This window comes from Acanthaster planci, linkage group LG02, assembly GCF_054643075.1.
Source record: "Acanthaster planci isolate LZ-2023a linkage group LG02, COTS_SCS, whole genome shotgun sequence".
Classification (NCBI taxonomy): Eukaryota; Metazoa; Echinodermata; class Asteroidea; order Valvatida; family Acanthasteridae; genus Acanthaster; species Acanthaster planci.
This window is the reverse complement of record NC_141778.1, coordinates 18,003,893-18,022,316: the sequence shown is the minus strand read 5'-3', so window position 1 is coordinate 18,022,316 and position 18,424 is coordinate 18,003,893. Positions and strand designations below refer to the sequence as shown.

The window sequence follows — 18,424 nt, the reverse complement described above, 5'->3', positions numbered from 1 at the left end:
AATCTTTCCAAGGCTCATCATTCCATTATTGGTATTTACACTGAGAGATACAGGAGGTCCCTTGAGTTATGGTGTATAACTTGACTGCTGTTACAGGGCAAACCCTAAGCAGGCACTTCAGGATCTGAGCGTCTCTGTTCTCCTGGATGACAGTGAGGAGAACGTCATGGCTTTCTTCCACAGAGCTGTGTTATACATGGACGATGACAGGTACTAAACTTCAGTCTTTATTTCAATTTACTGGTTCAGTAGTGCCATCAGCTATCTCGGAAGACCCATCTCATGGCTCAGGCATTTAATTAGTCTTTCATTAATTTTTCTTTGTTTATGTAAGACTAATTCTAGTATATGTTCAGTATGTGCCTTTTTTACCGCATATTTAATGTATATTTGTTGTTATTTTTCTGTGCATCTGGTGCCTGGATCGCCTTCCATTAGGTGGATACGTACGCTTTACAAATCTTCATTATTATTATTATTACTATTCAATTTACAAGCAATTTTTTGAAAGCTATGTTTAATTGATCCAAGGAGTATCCACAAAACCAAATTTATTGTGAGTTGGAGAGCAGGGATTCCTTGGAGTTTCAGGCCAGGATAGCACAAAACTAGACTCGAATCCCACTCTAGTAAAAACAAAAATTAGGTCCAAGTCACACCTTGACTGGAGCTCTAGCTTTAGTGTAGACAGTGTACATTTGCATCTCTCTAGGTCCTGTGACCGGTGTATTCGTTATTATTCTCCCTTGATCAGATACGAGGATGCCATTGCAGATTTTGAGAACGTCCTAAAGCTTGACAAGACCATAGCTGCGGCCCACGTGAACCTGGGTCTCATCTACATGACCAAGGTGGAGAACTATCACAAGTAGGTCACACTTCTCTCCTTTGGACAGATGAGCAAACAGTCAAGCTTTATGGTGTGAGTGTGGAACAGAGATTCGTTAGCTTGTTTTCTTGGTCACTGAAACAGTTTAAGTACATTTAGTCTCTTTCTCTTGGTGACCTTAATCTTTACGTTGTGGTGTTTATGGATCTTTCTGTTTTACAGAGCAATTCAGAAGTTCACCAATGCCATCAAAGTGAACCCCATCTACGTCCGTGCCTTGGTGTGCAGAGGGGAGGCTTACCACAAGATTCATGATGTAATAACCGCAATTTCCTTGAGAAAAGGCTTTCTGAAGAGTTAACAAGAAATCACTTTTATATGTAAATTCTGCCTTTAGCATCAAATATGTGATTGATTTGCCTCTATGTATATTCAAGTCTCCTTGTCATGAAATTTTTCATGAATCTTTGAAGAGTAATGTAATGCATCATTTCAATCAGTTTCCAATTGCACCAGTTGAGAAACTGTTTTGAACATTTTAATTTCCTCTTCAGTTGAAGAATGCCCTGCTTGATTTCACCAGAGCAATCCACCTTCGACCTGACCAGCAACATTATTACATGTACAGGGTAAGTCTTGTCTCACTGATCCCTATAGAAACCCCTTTGTGTTACCAAATGTCTTGTTGGATCAAAATGTCAGGCTCTACCAATTTTCACAAATTATATTTTTCACGATATTTCAGTCAGTAAGTCATTTGTAGCAACTTTTTCGTTCTCAGCTTTATCTGTTTTAACCACTTCATGCCGGGGTGCCCGGTACTGGAGATGTTGGGTTTATACGCACAGCCAGGCTGCTGGAAATCGGACAAAGGAGCTGGGCCTTATAACAAAAGACCGTACTCAGAACAAAAGACAGGGCTGCTGGGAATTTGCCCACATTTTTTCAGTTGTCAGTATCGGAGGTAATCTGCCACTGTTTTGAAAGAGTATACCAGTGTTTGTGTCATTCAGTGCAAGTGGATTACGACTGGGGACAAAAGCGCTCCGGCAATGAGCAATACAATACCGCTGCATGGTAATCTAGCAGCATTTGAAAAGACACCAGCAGCGCACTGGGTCAGTTAACACCGCACAGTCTGGGCCCTCTTTATAAGGTGGCAGGCTTGACTGAAGTACTCGGCCGTCAATAGATGTTGTCTGTCTGATTAGAGTATATAGCCACCAGACAGTCATTCGTGTGGGTGTAAACGTCCAGTAAATGAAGTTATGAATTTTTTGAAGAATTTTGAAAAAGGAAAATCTTGAAAATCCCCCGGGAATTCATCACGCAACTTCAAATTAAACCCGGTAAGTGTTTCAGGGAGGAATGATATTTGTACCAACAAATCATATCAATTGATGCTCTTTTTCAGGGTATGTTTCGCATTAGAGTAACCCACAACTATTCCTTGCAATTTCAGGGAGAAATCTTGTTGGAAATGAAGAATCTGGAATTGGCAAGCTTCTGTGTAAAGTAAGAGTTAAACCCTCTCTCCCAACAGTGACAGGTGCCCTAAGGGCCTCAAAGTTTTGTGTGTATGCGCCCAGTGTGTAGAGTTAAGTGCCCTCATCATAATTGCCGTCATAGCCACTTTGTGGACAGTCATTTGCACATGATTATCTTTCAGTTCAGCATCCTTTCTTTATTATTTGCATGCGATACCCCACAAATTTAAATGCATCTGGGAATGTGACAATTAACACAGTATGCTCAAAAATTCCATTTCAAATCAAGCACATTTAGAAAAATTTAACAACTGACTTGTCCTTGTGCAGAACACAATACCATTTTGGTGCAAGGAACTCAACTTTTCCAATAATGCACTGCAAAAGTGGCCTGTCTATCTCTGTGGTAATGTTTGGATGGTGTACTTATTGTGAATATGTTAAAGTCTCGATATAAGAAACCACTCATCATTTTGTGACGGTCATTCCGTCAGATACTCTCCCCCCCCAAGTTTAAAAGCAACCTCACTCGCAAAGAAGAGACAGGCAGGTGGGAAGTTTTTCAATTGGACTTGTATACGTGCCTGGTGCACTTGTGAGGACCGTACATTCAAACAGAAATTGATCGCACACACTCAGCAGCACGTTCTGCCCCAATTTGCATAAACTTGTGCATGTACTCTGTGTATTGGAGACTCTGAGACGCTTGGTGGCGGCAGACACAACGGTCCTTTTTGGTTGATGTGGGCATACACGTGCAGTTCTAGGCATGCGTGTTAGTGAGCATGCGCACAACTATGGAAAAGGACCGGTTTGTCTGCCGCCACCATGCGCCTTAAAGTCTCCCATTCCCACCAAAGGAGCATTGTTGCAATGTACAGCTGGTCTTATCTTGTTCCTTGCTAGGAGCATTGGTTTCTCAAACCGTACGGAAGAAAGTTCTATAAACAAATAAAATTCTTGCTGTTTGATTGAATTTTTGTTTGCCTCCATAGACATGCAGCGGCCCTGAGCCATGGCCTGGGGTCCTCTGCCACCCAGCAAGCCGCCGTCCAGTCCTTCCTCCACAACTACACCAAGGCCATCGATGTCCTGTCCACGGCCGCCCGCTCCCACCCCACCGCACCGCTCTTCATCCTGCTGGGCAAGACGCAGATCAAGGCCAAGAAGTACAGGGATGCGGTGGACAGTCTGGAGAAGGCTCTCAACTTCATGGTGAGGTGGCACCTGGGAACTTGGCCGGCCAGCCGGCCGGCCATTGGTCTCTTGGGAACCACTCTAGTGTCATAATCTCACTTGGCTTTAAAGCGTTAAGCTGTCCCAACTTGGTATATTTGTTTGGGTGGGATAGATGCTCACCTTCAGGAATGGTTTGTTACTGTCAAGAATACATAGGGACGAGCATTGGCACATGTAGACCTCAAAAGGCCTTAAATTGAGTGTACAAATTTCCTTAGTAACTAAACTAATTATCTTTACCACCTGCTGTTTGAAATTACATATGTAAAGTATGCACTTGAGGGTCAAACAAGGTATGAACAAGCACTTGGACATCATTAGTTTTTAATACAAGTTTAATCTATCTCTTTATCAAATGATTCCGCTTATATGATATACTATGAGTATACCTGTGAAACGATTTATGTTATACATGCTCCTGGCTGGTTCCAAGTTGATTCTTTAAAAGTACATACATTTTTGCTGAGTAGTCATTTCACTGAAGCAACTGACCCTGCATTGCTGATTAGGTGGGGTATTTTGTTTGTCCTGGTTCACATTGGACCGAAACCCTGAAAGTTGCTTAGCACTGAGAAATGGCCTACCGGCCCAAATGCATGTCATATATATTGTTTCTGGGGGGTTCTGAGTTTGCTCTTTGCTTATTTAGTACGTAGTAATTTTTCCGAGTAGTCATTTCTCTGAAGCAGCTCCAGGAAATTGGGCCATAGATTGCTGATTAAGCAGTGCATGTCTTCTTGTGCATCATCGGACAGAAACCCTGGCAGGAACGTCAGACTTGGCCCATGGAAGCAGCCGAGGTCAACTACCTGATCGGCATGTGCCAGACCGAGATCCCCAACTACCTTAAGGCATTTGAGGCCTTCAACAATGCCATCAAGATCAACGGCGATTACCCTGAGGTGAGATGCACAGATGTATAGTTTCTGTCTGGCTTGTCCTTATTAATTTGATTAATGATAGGATGTCATTGGAGTGCTTCAACCAACAACAGTGCACAAAGGACATGGGCCAATGTCAACATTGTTTGACTCTGTTGCATAGCAGTCATACACAGCTCTAAATCATTGTATCTTGTCCAACCTTCCTCAACCAAGTCTCAGAACTCTCGTCTTTCTTCTCACGACATGGGACTTCTTCAGCTCCTCTACTCGCACCGACCTCACTCCCCAAATATAAACCATATTTCAAGTCATAGCAACCAGTATTAAAAGCTATGCATAATAACCAGTGTTGGCCTGGAGGACTTTTGGGGAGAAATGCTTGACATTATTCTGCAATCTCTGCTCTTATCAGATGAGAATGAACATATTGAATTATCTTGCAAAGACATAGAGTTTGAAATGGCCAAATTTTTGTATCTTTATGACCTCCATTGCAGGTCAACTTCATTTCATCTTACTAGTCATCTCTATTATTTTGATTAAATTTTCAAAGGAAATGGGGCTAGAGTCATACTCATGAACTCATGCGTGTTATATGTGTTGATGACTTTGATAACGTAACAGCCTTACAGTTGATGTCTGTGCAGTGAGCCAGTTCAGTATTTCAAAAAGGCAAGACCAAAGCACCTGACGTTACACCACCTCAAACATGTTAGACCAAAGCACCTGACGTTACACCACCTCAAACATCTTAGACCAAAGCACCTGACGTTACACCACCTCAAACATGTTAGACCAAAGCACCTGACGTTACACCACCTCAAACATGTTAGACCAAAGCACCTGACGTTACATCACCTTAAACATGTTAGACCAAAGCACCTGGCGTTACATCACCTTAAACATGTTAAACCAAAGCACCTGACATTACACCACCTCAAACATGTTAGACCAAAGCACCTGACGTTACATCACCTTAAACATGTTAGACCAAAGCACCTGACATTACACCACCTCAAACATGTTAGACCAAAGCACCTGACGTTACATCACCTTAAACATGTTAGACCAAAGCACCAGACGTTACATCACCTTAAACATGTTAGACCAAAGCACCTGACATTACACCACCTCAAACATGTTAGACCAAAGCACCTGACGTTACATCACCTGAAACATGTTAGACCAAAGCACCTGACGTTACATCACCTTAAACATGTTAGACCAAAGCACCTGACGTTACACCACCTCAAACATGTTAGACCAAAGCACCTGACGTTACACCACCTCAAACATGTTAGACCAAAACAACTGACGTTACACCACCTCAAACATGTTAGACCAAAGCACCTGACGTTACACCACCTCAAACATTTTAGACCAAAGCACCTGACGTTACACCACCTCAAACATGTTAGACCAAAGCACCTGACGTTACACCACCTCAAACATGTTAGACCAAAGCACCTGACGTTACACCACTTCAAACATGTTCAGTGCAGGAACACCTCAAACATGATTCGTTGTAAGACGGCTTTGATAGGGCTGACTTCACACTTGCAGACTGTCTTTGATTTGAGTATGCGTTATTGAAATGCTGGCTCATTGCTTGGACACGCCTCTCCTGGCAGGCCTATTACCAGCGGGGCCTGACACGTATGAAGTTGCGTCAATCCAAGGGCATCCTGGACTTCAACCGTGCCCTAGCCCTCAACCCCAAGCTGTTCCAGGCTTTCCTGAGCCGGGCCGCCTATTACGGGATGAAGGGGCGCTACTCCAAAGGCATCGTCAATTGCAACGAGGCCATTAAGCTGCAGCCAAACAGTGTTAGAGCCCACCTGTACAGGTAATCATTTTAAAAGAAGAACTTTAAACCAAAGACGGATTCAAACCCATGATCACTGAAACACTGCACAGGTACAGATAGGGTTGTTGAGCTCTAGGAGCCACGAGCTGGACCAAGAGAGGGCGCAAGTTTCTTAACAACGCTGGCTCCTCTTTGTCAGAACTGCATTTCGCTGGTTAACAAACAACTATGAAATGCACATATTACAGTCACATTGCTGCCAACAAAATGAACACTAATGACCATTATGGCTATTTTCAACCAGTGAGGGGGTGCTTCTGCTCACGGCAGATGATGGCAGTTTCAATGTTTCAGCATTTGGACTCTGGCTTTTCTATGTTGGGCACATGCACAATGAAAGATAACTATTTGATGATGGATAGCATTTAGTTAGTGAAAGCCTTGGCTGAATTCATCCCCTAGCTCACAGCAAAACAAAATGACTAGAGTGACTTTGATAGGACAAAGTTGTCAGAAAATGATCGGTAGAAAATATCCCAATTCCCAAAGGGCAATTTCAAGCGACAACTCTCATAATAATGGTTTGACCACCGTCACTGGGAAAACATTGGATGGTTGATCTAGTCAAACACAACTTCACAATGCAAACAGTTGGCCTTGTCACTCCTTTTGTTGTGCCACAGACAAGTAGATGCTAGAACATGGACAGAGTCTCGTCTCATAAAATGAGGTTGCATCCTTTTTCAGGGGAGCGCTCAAGTACTACATCCTGGCCTACAAGCTGGCCATCAAGGACCTGTGCAGGGCCATTGAGATCGACAACACCTGCTCCCTGGCCTACTTCAACCGGGCCGTCTGCTACCACACCACCAAGGACTACGGCAAGGCGCTGCGGGACTACGGCATTGTGCTCATGCTGGGAGAGGCCAACGCCCTCAAGGTCAGTCAACCCAGATAGGTGGTAGGCTCATGCACATACCCTGCAGAGGGCGTTTTTGGTTTCCCTGTCTCATATTGAGTGCGAATGAAAGTCCTGTGTAGTGCATTGCTCATAGGAACTAATCATGACCTCAGCTCACAGTGATTAAGCAAGTTTCATAAGTAAATATGTTTGAGGTTACTTTTTGGGCTGAAGGAATCCTTTACTAACTAAAGTAGGGAGCCCCTTTGGTATGTACACAATGCATGCAATTACTTCCTGTATCAGCATCCTTGCCTGTGGAGTAAACTGCCAAATTATATTCACAATTCAGTGTCACCTTCCACTTTTAAGGCAGCCGTGAACACACCTTTTTATTGATTGTGATTGGTTTTTTAATCCTGTGCGTTAAGTGTAACTTATGTTTTATCATTCTTGGTGTGTTGTACTCTATTGTACTTTCATATAGTTTTAGTCCTCGTGGAATCATCTCTTCTGCTGGTTTAATCTGTAAAGCTCATTGATATTTTGCACACATGCATTCGTTAATGTAGTGCACTATATAAAAAAATGAATTATTATTTTCGCTGTCAACTGTCAACTCGTAAACCAGATAACACATTAATCGTACAAATGTCTGCTGATGATTAGAGGGTGTTGATATGCAAGGATGGGATACGTGACAGGTACCTTCATCACTTGGAGGGGTTCTAGTACAACTGAGAATCCCCGCACCCAAGTCCAGTATCACACGGGGGTGTGAGAATTCAGCTTTTTAGCTGATTTCAGCCTTTTTTGTTCAGATGTTGTGCACCTGCTGTGTACAAACGTGTGGGGACTTGCTAGATTTTAAGTGGCCACTCGTACCCCTGATCACAGTAGATGTGACTTTACCTTCTCTGTGCTTGAATGACTGTTTGACATACAGGTGCTGATCAACAGGGGGTTGATGTACTTTGCCCAGAAGGATTACAGGAATGCCAGGGAGGACTTTGCTCAGGCTGTCAAGGTCTGTATGGAATCACCCACTAATATGATCCGAGTTTGGAAACACTCCATGTTGTGATGTTTTTATCCTTTCTTTCTTGGTATTTTATGTATTCATGTTATCCCGAGCAAACATGAACCCTCCCTGCTGATTTATTGATCAGTGATTGATATACACGGGGCATATCACACTCTGTTAAAGTAATTTGCAACTTCAGCACCACCCATTTTGGAAATGTGCCAATCTTGCATACATGTACAGTAGGCCTTACCAGTTGTATAATTTACAAAAGCAAAATTGCTTTAAGATAAATTCATAGGCCTGCCTTGCTAAATGCTGTCTTGTTGCATTTGTCTTTCCTTACGGGACAACTGATATTGTACTCCCCGACACAGAAACAAGTTGAGAGAATATTTGACTGATATTTTTTCTGAATTTGCAGATGGATCCCCGGGACCCTAAGATCAGACACACACTTGGTCTGTGCTGCCACAAGTAAGGCTTTATTTGTATAGTCCTTAGATTTGGTTTTTCATGGGTAAATTGGTTGCACACGCCAACTGGCGTGGAAGGTTTTCAGCCTAGTTTCTACTGAATGTGCACAAAACCCATTGCTCGGCTGAATGTGCACAAACCTGTTTTTCAATTGAATGTGTACAAGCCCATCATGTAGCTGAATGGTCACAAACCCATCTTTCAGTTAAATGTGCGTGAACCTATTTTAAGTGAGTGTGCACAAACTCATTTGTTTTTCAATTGACTATTCAGAGACTAATTTTTTATTAATTTACATGTACACAGACCTATTTGTCTACAGAATGTGCACAAACATCTATCTTTTCAAGAGAAATGCACCTGAGCTCGGGTTTGCAACAGAAAGGGTGTTATATGTCTTTCAGTGGCCAAAGTAACTTTGTTTACTACTAAAGGTGCATGTGGTTAGCACGTAGTCTTTTTTGCATCACAGACTTAACAAACTAGAAGATGCTGTGACCGTCTTCACCTCTGCTTTGGAGGTTGATATGTTCTTCCTGGATGCCTACATTGGCCGGGGTAATGCCTTTATGGACTATGGCCATGAAATCACGCACCAGATGGCAAGGTACGTTTCAGGCCGCAGTTTCACTGTCAAGTGACTCTAAAATTTGGAAATGAAGACAACTATAACCAAGAGTGCCTGGTACAGCAGAAGATATGGTTAGGACCAGCAATTAGACGCACAGGTCTCAGATGGACACTGGGCAGTCTTGACATCGTTAAAGTGAATGGGAGGAACTAAGCCATTCTAATAGAAGGGTGCATGAAACTACAGTCTAACTACATTGCATTGCGGTGCATTCATTTTGTGGCTAGTTTTTTCTAGGGATATAGATTTTACATGAAATACATTGGGATTTTTATACAGCTTGTTCTGGTATTCACAAAAATGAGCTTCGTGGAGAAATCAGTTTGAAATTGTTTGATCAACAGGTGGTTTACGTAAGGAAAAAAGTACAAACTCTCCATATTTGTCAACTTGAAATGCCTACCCTGCAGTTTTTATCTTTGCTAATTTGACAGTTTAAGCATTGAGCTCTGTTTCATTCAAAGCGGCAGTACGTAGGCCAGACTGAACAGGTTTCGCAGCTCACTCTGGGTACCATCCTTTCTTGCCCTTCTGCATGGAGTCAGCTCTTTGTCAAGACTTTGATTTGTCAAGTATTAGAACCTGCTGGTAAAACTGGTATTTCTATCATTGCACCGTAGGCGCGACTATGAGAGGGCACTTCATCTCAACCCCCAGTGCCTTCCAGCGAGAGTCAATTTGGCCTACAACCTGCAGGTCTGCGGCCACTTCCAGCAGGCATGGAAACAGCTAACAGCCTGCCTCAAGATCAATCCGAGTAAGTTGAAATGTACCGAAAGGTCTGAGACAGTGAACTGTGAGAGAAATGGAAAGTTACAGGTTTCCTTACGGAAATGCATGGTCTTGTATTGGGAATCTCAGATTTTCTTGGACTCATGAATGTTGGAGTATTTTAACACTGAACAGTGCTTTGACCATGTCATAAGTCAAGCACAAATCAATTACAAGTCCTCCAGTCTGAAATCACAAGCTATTCAAATGAACCACAATACTTTCCTTCTGTTATTGTCCGCCCAGTTGCTTGTGACCCGACTTTTGTCGGACTTGGGCAGAATATGTAACTGACTGGTAACAACTCTTGACACAACTTTACCCAACAGATTACAGGCCGGCCCTGGAGGGGCGCGCGGTCGTCTGCCTCCAAATGAGCGACACTTTTGCCGCATTCCAGGATCTCAATGCCGCCCTCAAGCTGGGGCCATCGGCTGAGCTGTACACCAACCGCGGTGTGGTGAACCAGTTCATGCAAGACCACCACAACGCCATGCGGGACTACCAGTCAGCCGTCAAGCTGGATCCCACCTATGCCTTGGCCTACTTCAATGCTGCCAACCTGTACTTCCACAACCGGCAATTTAGACAGGTACAGGATTTATGATTCTCTGCCGACATTCAAAAATTGGTGGAAGGGCATGCTAAGCTTACTTCTTAGAGAAGCTGTGCCCTTATGATGTTTATAATTTGGAGACTTTGGAAACCTCATAAAAAGTGCATTACAAAGACGCATAAATTTGTATGAAAAAAGCAGAGCTGGTATTTTAATGAATAAATCTTCATAATTATTCATCAGATGTAACCACAACAAATGAACCATCCAACTGACATCACCATTACTTCTGTTAATTTTAGGCCATAGACTTCTACAGCAAAGCACTGGAGCATAATCCCAAAGATGAATCAGCCATTTTGAATCGAGGAATCACAAAGGTGAGTCAGTACTCTGTATAATGCTTTCACTTTAGTAAAAGAGAATTGCACGTAATGGAAGTCATTACAGCCATAGAATGGGTCAGAGTGGGCAAAATTAATGATATGAGTAACAGAGAAATTTGTACTTGCGCATCACCCTGCCCTTTGAAAATACAATTGAGATGGGTAATGGAACGCAACATGGTTTCTTGTTCACTTTTCACCATGAAACAAAGATCAAGCCTGCCTGCTCATCAACAGTCACACAATTCAGTGTTTATATTGCATTGAGATGGTGGATGTGACTATAATTTGACTGTTCATCAATTGTACTTGAATTCATGAGCATGGATGCAAGCAGTATCAGGCATCAGTAACTGGTAAACCAGTGGTCCTTGATGGGACTTGGTAGAGGAATGCTCCTGTTGTTTGTAGGTTCTGGTGTTATGAGTTTCGTGCAGGGGAATCCCTTGATTAGTAGTTAGGTTTGAAATTATTTGCACTTTAATTGAAAAGCACGGACACCAAGAATGCAGCAGCTGGTTACAAACCACAGTCCCGGCTTGGACTTGGTCAAGAAATCTCCTGTTAGGGAGACTTTTTCCAGGTCAAGCCAGTTCGTGCTGGGGAATGGCAGGGTCACATGCTGTGTCTTTTATTGCAGGTTCTGATGCGCGACGCACGTGGGGCTCTGGAGGACTTCCAGCTGGCGGTCACTATGAGCCCCCTCTCTGCCCACGTCTACTTCAACCGGGGTAACCTGTATGCCTCCTTACGCAGATACGAGCTTGCTGAGAAGGACTACTCAGAGGGTAGGACAGACAACACTCACTGACTTGCCTCAGTTGCTTATGGCTGTCTAGTTCTCTGGACGTCCCACACACACAGCACCCCAAGCAGGACCACGCAGTTGCTAATTTGAAATTAAGTCTTGGATCAGATTCTCAGACCAAAACAGTCAAACACAGACTGAAAGGTCACTCCGAAACCAATGATAGGTTCAAATTTGGACTTGTCTTTACACACCCTGGCTAGATTCTGCAATTCAAAGACTCTTTCCTTATTAAGTCACACTGACCCTTGACTTGTGCCTAGACCCAGTGCCTCTCCAAGACCAGGTGTGCATCTTAGACCATCAATACTTCAGTATACTTGATATCCAGGGTCAATTCTGAGCTCACTCCTGTTGTTTTTCCAATTGTTGAGACACCTCAAGTCTAGTTTTCACTGACCGTGCCTATGGCTGTTTACAAGCGACACATGCATACATTTGCAGTTAAAAACCTGTCATTACCAACACACACTTTCAAGTTACAGACTGCTATTTCTGCATGGTATGGAAAAGTTCCCGGTATAGTAAATTTGGGTCAACGAGCCATGGCCAGATTTCTGAGCTTTAAACTTGAATTTTTTTTTTTCATTTAAATTTCGACAGCTCTGAAACTACAGCCAGATGATCCTTTGGTGCACAAACGCAGGGCAGAGGTGAGAGGAAAGATTGGCAAACGTGCAGATGCTGTCCAAGACTACAAGAGAGCAATTGAACTACAGAGCACAAGGCATCTCACCAACTGACGATACCAGCAGCTGGATGAAGACATCACTGCATTCAAGAGAAGTAAATGCATAGCAGAGAGCATCCCACGAATTGGAAGACACAGACTCAGACCACTGGTCCAGACCAGAGAACAGTCTAATTACTCAGCACGAGGCATTGTGAAAGTACAAGCTGAACATCTTTATATAGGAGAAGAAATTGTCACAGGAATCGAGGATGGAGACTGCAGTTATCCATGGCTCTGGTACAAGTTTCTCTCGTGGTTTCATGAATATGTATAGGGTCAGAATAGTATGCCATGATTGGATGTTGTCATTGACCTCATGTACTCAAGTTCAATAGGGCTGCATACATGTACAGTAAACTCCGGCTATGTCGGCACTCTCGGGACTCAAGAAATTATGACGACTTACGCGAATGCCGACTTGTGTTGTAAGTCGTCATTTTGCTGACTTACACACACGCATGTACGTGTATTGCCTATGTGTATTATGATTCCCTGCACTAATTCAATGGCTTTGATTTACCCTGGTTTCTTTCTACCTCCATGGTCGATCCCAGCAAATTCGTTCTCGATTATTATCCTCACGGGCTGCAAATTCGATAATTGATCATGTGCCCCTAAGGACGAAGCAAGAAGATTGCATCAGAATTGGGAACAACTCCAAAAGTACCAACATCAAACCTGCACCATTTGCATTGTAAATCATCTTCTACTATGATTTCTTCAAATCACAGCATTCCATCCAGTGCTTGTGAAATGTTCTGTAGCAAACACATTTATCTTGAAGTAGGTTAACGTGTGTGCGTTGCTAGAAACTGTATTATAGTGTAATTTATATTCTATGCATTCCAAAAAGATTAATAGTAAGTAAGATTAATGATTCCGTCCAGTTCAGTCTACATGTACTTGTCTTTGTCATGGGAAGGAATGAAACTATAACCGGGTCATAGAGTTCAATGTATGTAGAGTACTTGTAGGGTGTTGGGTAACCAACAAAACCAGCATGCAAAGGACATGATAGTGAATGAGTAGGAACCCAATATAAACAAGAATCCGTCCACATCTTCCATCAAATACTTAGCATACTTAACAATTTCCGATGAATTTCTTAACAATTTCCAATGATTTTTTTGCCCCAGCATTCCATTCAGAACTTCCATTTTTCGGAAGAAGTTTAATTTTACAGATGTTTTCAAGTGTACAATTTGATATAACTGATCCATAAAATCAGAGTTTTTTACTTGGAGCTCCATTTATTTGTCTTACATTGTGAATTATTCTGTACATAGGAGTGAAATACATTCAAGACAAAAGTTTTATTTAATTAAAACCTTGCGAGTTGAAAGTGAAACCGGCGTGGAAGTTGTGGTATGATCACTATTTAAAAGGTAACAATTCTCTCCGACGATTTAAACTGAAACAGAATCAAAGTCAACAAAGGAATGACAAAGCTTTTATAAGCTTAAACTGATTTAAAGAACAGATCAAAGGCGTAACATTTAACATACCAAAACCACACAAGACGTTAATTCGGTGAAACTTTTAAAAAGGACTTCCAAGCGTGCAAGTAAAATAAGAACACATGGGCATTGGAAAGTTCAATCCAAAATTCCACGTTTCTTTAGACATTCAGTACTGCGTACAGAATGAGAGAGTTTTCAAATGTACGAAATAAAAATAAGTTGAAAATCAACTTTTCTGCTTGTAGCTGATGTAAACTCCCACCTGAGCCATTTCATCTTGCCAAGTAATGCACGTAAATTGTTTGCACTGATGTTATACACACAATGTATTTCCCACCACCATCTCTGATCTGACATCTCTGGTGTGGTACTCTGCATACAGCCGGTGTTGCTGTCTTTGGCTTCAGCCATCCACTGTGCCGTGCTAATGCCCCCCAAAAACCTAAGCCATCGATTCATACATGTATGTGACCTGTCTGACAGACATCAAAGACCACAGAGTGTTGTGAGAAATGTGTTGTAGAGTTTTCCAAGGACCTGTGCCTCAAAAGGTGACTTACACTAAAATTGTATAAATACAAGGATAAACCCTGGAAATTTAGCGGGCTTTATATTCTGAGTATGCCACTTGAAGTACATGTTATACAGTAAATTTCTTTAAATGTCACTTGGCCTTACCACAATGCTGCAGAATTACAGCTTCAAGGCCATCTGTGGGCAGTGTGACAAAACTGACCAGTGCGGAAAAACAAATTAGAAGGTCAGTACTGTTTGTCTAATTAGTTGAAAAGTGTCCGCCACATACACGTGCAGCAAGGTTACTTGCCCTACTTCGAAACTCCAGTGTTGGTACACTAAGTGTGAGTTAACGTTGGAACTGGGGTCCGATTTTCTAACCTCTGGGACCATAGATGCAAGAATCACCGCCTACGCTTTTTGCGGGGGATCTTCTTCCCTCTGTCCGAGTCGGAGCTGCTGCTGCTGCTGCTAGTGCTGCCGCTGCTGCTGGTGATGGTGCTAGAACTGTCAGAGCTGTCGCTGTCAGAGGCATCACTGCTGTCGCTGCTGGAGGAGTCTGAACTGTCCGAGTCCGTGTCGCTGGAATCGCTGTCCTCACTGGAGTCCTCATCGCTGCTACTGCTACTTGATGAAGAGCTTGCCTTGCGCCTCTTAGATCTGAATACACAAAGTAAATCAGGCATCAGCCGAACCATCGACTATACCCGGAGTGGAGATTTTTGTCTTTGCGACAATTTTAGTGTATTTTGTATGTTGGAGGGTGAGCAAAGTTGGCATGATTTTGTTTTGGCGTGTTTATCTGCACTCAGGGTCTCAATCAGATCTCACACCATTGACGCCAAACTCTAAATTATGTGAATGCCAATGGGTAATACGTGTATTATGAAAAAGTTGAATGATATTCAAGAGCACTGCAACTCAAGCTGGTGGCTATAAGGTGCACACAGCAACTTTGGGAGAGAACATCTGATTCAATTTTATCTTCAAAGAGCAAAAATAAGCTTTTGTACTCACTGTTTGCTCTTGGCATGTGCTGGTTTACCATCTGTTTTGGGTCTGCAAAAAAGGAAATTATGTTTAAGATCAAAGTATCAAAACAGTCATTTGGCATTTAGCATTCCAGCATGAGTCCCCCAAAATTAAGACATCAGTACGGTATTCTGGACATTTTGGGTTTAAATCCTGGTGATGTAAATCTATTTCAGGTAAGTTAGCACATGTTTGCTACCTCTGATGCATGGAAACAGCATCAATCTTACAGTCATGACAGTAGATTCTAATTCTTACAAGACACTGCAAATGATTGCGACTAACAGAGTTTGCAGAGTGTTAGTTAGCATGAAATGGACTCTGAAGGTGTGCACAGTGCAGTGAACAACCCTCTTGATCTGACCCTTGAAACTTACACAAGTTGTGTCTCGGCCTGCTCTTTTGCCTGCTTGATTTTCTTGTTGAGGTGAGACATCCGTGAGGTTCGCTGGACGTACTTTCGCTTTCCTGAACATTCATAGGTCCAGTGGCCAAACTCAAGGCATTTTTGGCACCGGACATTCTCCTTATTTTGGCTGAGAAAAGTAATGAAACAGTTCATGGATTGGGAAAGAATGTTGCATACTGACTCCACCTGAGTGTATTTCCTAACAAAATTGGGAACTTTTTTCAGTCCATGATTCATGTCTTTTCAGTATGTTCAGCATTTCTGCAATGACCGACTTTTATTGAGATGATACATGATGAAAAAAACTGGTTGCAGGATGCAAAATTCTTTCCACCAATTGTGCACACTGACCAATTACACTTCCTGAACCATGTACAATGTTATAACGTCCATTATGGTATAGTTGCCAGCTCCCTAATTTTGCCACATATTGTCAAGTCTCCTTGATTTTCACAGTAAGTGGTGAACTGGGGAACCTGGCGACTGTACCATCATGGACATTATGTTTTATGTGCTGCCCGTTGGGTGCAACCAGTCAATCTACCGTTATGTTAATCTTTGTTTTCCTACCTCCATGCCTGATTATGCTGCAGCATTGGCGATGACTCTGTCGTCAGCAATTTCTCTCTAATATCACGTTCTAATTTCATGAATTTGCAGCTGGGGAAGACTGCTTCAATTGTTTACAAATGAGAATGGTACTGGTAGCTCAAGGCTATCACACTCATTACACTCAACATCAAGCATTACTCATCACTTGATCATGCACACTGGCTTGGTTTGATCATAATTAATTCCAATAACTCCTCCTACAGTGTCCTACGACAATAGTCCTAGACCTACATAGTCACTACCACCATAGAGGAAGGACACGGAAGGAGTTTGAACTGCCCGGGCTGTAACACCTGGCCAATTACCGCTTTCTGGCATGCCTGGTATGTCCATAGCCAGAGCGCAGCAAATGCTTGCAATGCACCATCTGTGTCACAACCACGAAACCCCTTTGTACCCATTATCACTGCATGAACGCAAAAGAATGTTTTCTTTTATTTATCTGACTCGGCGGCGACCATCATTGAACACTTTGAAGTGCCTGCGTTGCAACTCCTTCTGTGTCCTTCCTCTCTATGGTACCACCAGACAAGCCAGACTACGCCACTTGTTTACATGTACCTCGTTCTAACGTGATTTATATGCTTCGACTGGGCTCACACAAGAAAAATTCTTTTGTGATTCTATTTAACGTCAATGGTAAAGATCTTCCATGTAACTGATGAATAAGGGAAAAGACCGATTGGGAAAACTCACTTGTTCTTAGCTTTCATCAATGCCATGTGAGTCGCCATCTTGAACTAATGCAATAGCGCCCTCCATTGTTGAGCATCTGACAGCGCCAGCATCGCGATTTTACTAGTTAACTTTCATCCAATCAGAGGGCGCCTTATTCGCACTTTACTGAAAAAAAAACCACCTGCGCATCATTACACGATAAACAACACTGGAAGCCATTAAAGTGCGATGTATGACACGGGATGCTAGACTATGCATGTTTAACGTTTCCACCAATTAACAGGCTTGTCATGTCAGGCCTGATGTTTTGTCCAGGCGGTAAAACGTCTGCTTTTCCAGATGTGTAGGTTAGCGTAGCCTCTGAACTGTGATGCTGACGAGAATTTAAAATCTAGGATAAATCAGTTTCATATCTATGGCTTTGAAAAACTGTGCTGTTGTCAAGGAATGCATACTCTGAAGAATCAATCCATCAGGACGGAGCCTGGTCAAACAGACTGATGAACTTTGAAAAAGAAACACTGTTGATGTACCGGAACCTGCAAACCACACTAACGTGACCACGGTCGCGCGGCCCCAAGGTGCAGTTTGATTTTCGCCTCTTGTGCGTTGCTGGAGCAACATTTCTACCTCGAATTTCACAGTAAGTGAAATTTCATAAAGATCTCAACAATCCCATTCATAAAAGTAGTTTACCCACTACAAAGTTTCACGGAAATTTTTTTTGTCCGATTTCCTTCGAAGTGCAAATGAACTCTTTCATATTGATGTGGCACTTTCAGAGATTTGTTCAAGTGCATCTTACGCAACACTCAGCGTAATTTGTATCCAACTTTCGGACGCCACCATGTTTAATTTCAGACTTAATTTCGTGATACTAAAATCATTCACAAAGGTTAGCCAGCACGTATTATGAAGGTAATAATGTTACTGTTTAACTGAATGCATTTGAATTTTTTCATCAAAGAGGTTGCATGAGGAAAGCCAAGGGAAATGTCGAAGTGCGCCACGTTAGGGGACACTACCATAGGCATTATGGCTGTAACCAGGTAAGTGATCTAAAATCAAAGGTTTGTTATCTTGCCCTAATGTGCTAATTAATGTAGGCCTATTTTCAATTTAATAAACGCAGTGGCACCACATTGCAACTTTACAGGTCTCACTACCATTACATTGTTGAATAC

The 18,424-nt window shown here is 42.5% G+C and overlaps 3 protein-coding genes across 6 annotated transcripts in view; 2 read left to right on the top strand and 1 right to left on the bottom strand.

Annotated features, from left to right (window-relative positions):
* LOC110983798 (uncharacterized) overlaps positions 1 to 13,881 on the top strand; it is a 41,201-nt gene extending 27,320 nt beyond the window's left edge. For all 3 annotated transcript variants that reach the window (XM_022243362.2, XM_022243363.2, XM_022243361.2), the window contains 17 exons: positions 97 to 210; positions 755 to 868; positions 1,052 to 1,145; positions 1,384 to 1,458; positions 2,292 to 2,344; positions 3,312 to 3,531; positions 4,311 to 4,457; positions 6,071 to 6,285; positions 6,994 to 7,186; positions 8,094 to 8,174; positions 8,596 to 8,648; positions 9,121 to 9,255; positions 9,900 to 10,036; positions 10,380 to 10,642; positions 10,909 to 10,986; positions 11,633 to 11,780; positions 12,404 to 13,881. In XM_022243362.2, the coding sequence (XP_022099054.2) occupies positions 97 to 210; positions 755 to 868; positions 1,052 to 1,145; positions 1,384 to 1,458; positions 2,292 to 2,344; positions 3,312 to 3,531; positions 4,311 to 4,457; positions 6,071 to 6,285; positions 6,994 to 7,186; positions 8,094 to 8,174; positions 8,596 to 8,648; positions 9,121 to 9,255; positions 9,900 to 10,036; positions 10,380 to 10,642; positions 10,909 to 10,986; positions 11,633 to 11,780; positions 12,404 to 12,543 (2,260 nt within the window). In that variant the 3' untranslated portion in view covers positions 12,544 to 13,881. The remainder of the gene's footprint in view (positions 1 to 96; positions 211 to 754; positions 869 to 1,051; positions 1,146 to 1,383; positions 1,459 to 2,291; positions 2,345 to 3,311; positions 3,532 to 4,310; positions 4,458 to 6,070; positions 6,286 to 6,993; positions 7,187 to 8,093; positions 8,175 to 8,595; positions 8,649 to 9,120; positions 9,256 to 9,899; positions 10,037 to 10,379; positions 10,643 to 10,908; positions 10,987 to 11,632; positions 11,781 to 12,403) is intronic.
* LOC110983828 (uncharacterized) lies at positions 13,672 to 17,353 on the bottom strand. 2 transcript variants are annotated; one of them, XM_022243408.2, is made up of 4 exons: positions 17,259 to 17,353; positions 15,919 to 16,077; positions 15,527 to 15,568; positions 13,672 to 15,169 (listed from the first exon to the last, which is right to left on the bottom strand). In XM_022243408.2, the coding sequence occupies exons 1-4, from the start codon at positions 17,294 to 17,296 to the stop codon at positions 14,914 to 14,916; spliced, it is 495 nt and encodes a 164-aa protein (XP_022099100.2). In that variant the 5' UTR covers positions 17,297 to 17,353; the 3' UTR covers positions 13,672 to 14,913. The 2 variants fall into 2 exon arrangements, with proteins under 2 accessions (XP_022099100.2, XP_086989193.1); XM_087133067.1 differs by lacking the exon at positions 17,259 to 17,353 and adding an exon at positions 16,521 to 17,093.
* Positions 17,354 to 17,508: 155 nt separating this feature from the next.
* The window catches only part of LOC110983772 (uncharacterized), a 44,715-nt gene continuing 43,799 nt past the window's right edge, over positions 17,509 to 18,424 (top strand). Inside the window, exons 1-2 of the mRNA XM_022243316.2 lie at positions 17,509 to 17,883; positions 18,208 to 18,289. The gene's annotated coding sequence lies outside the window, so the exon portion shown is untranslated. The remainder of the gene's footprint in view (positions 17,884 to 18,207; positions 18,290 to 18,424) is intronic.

Coding starts and splice junctions, on each gene's coding strand:
- LOC110983828 (XM_087133067.1), bottom strand. CDS start 16,600: ATGAAATTAGAACGTGATATTAGAGAGAAATTGCTGACGACAGAGTCA. Junction 16,078..16,520: donor CAGCATAATCAGGCATGGAG/GTAGGAAAACAA, acceptor TACTTTTCTCAG/CCAAAATAAGGAGAATGTCC. Junction 15,569..15,918: donor CAGGCCGAGACACAACTTGT/GTAAGTTTCAAG, acceptor CCTTTTTTGCAG/ACCCAAAACAGATGGTAAAC.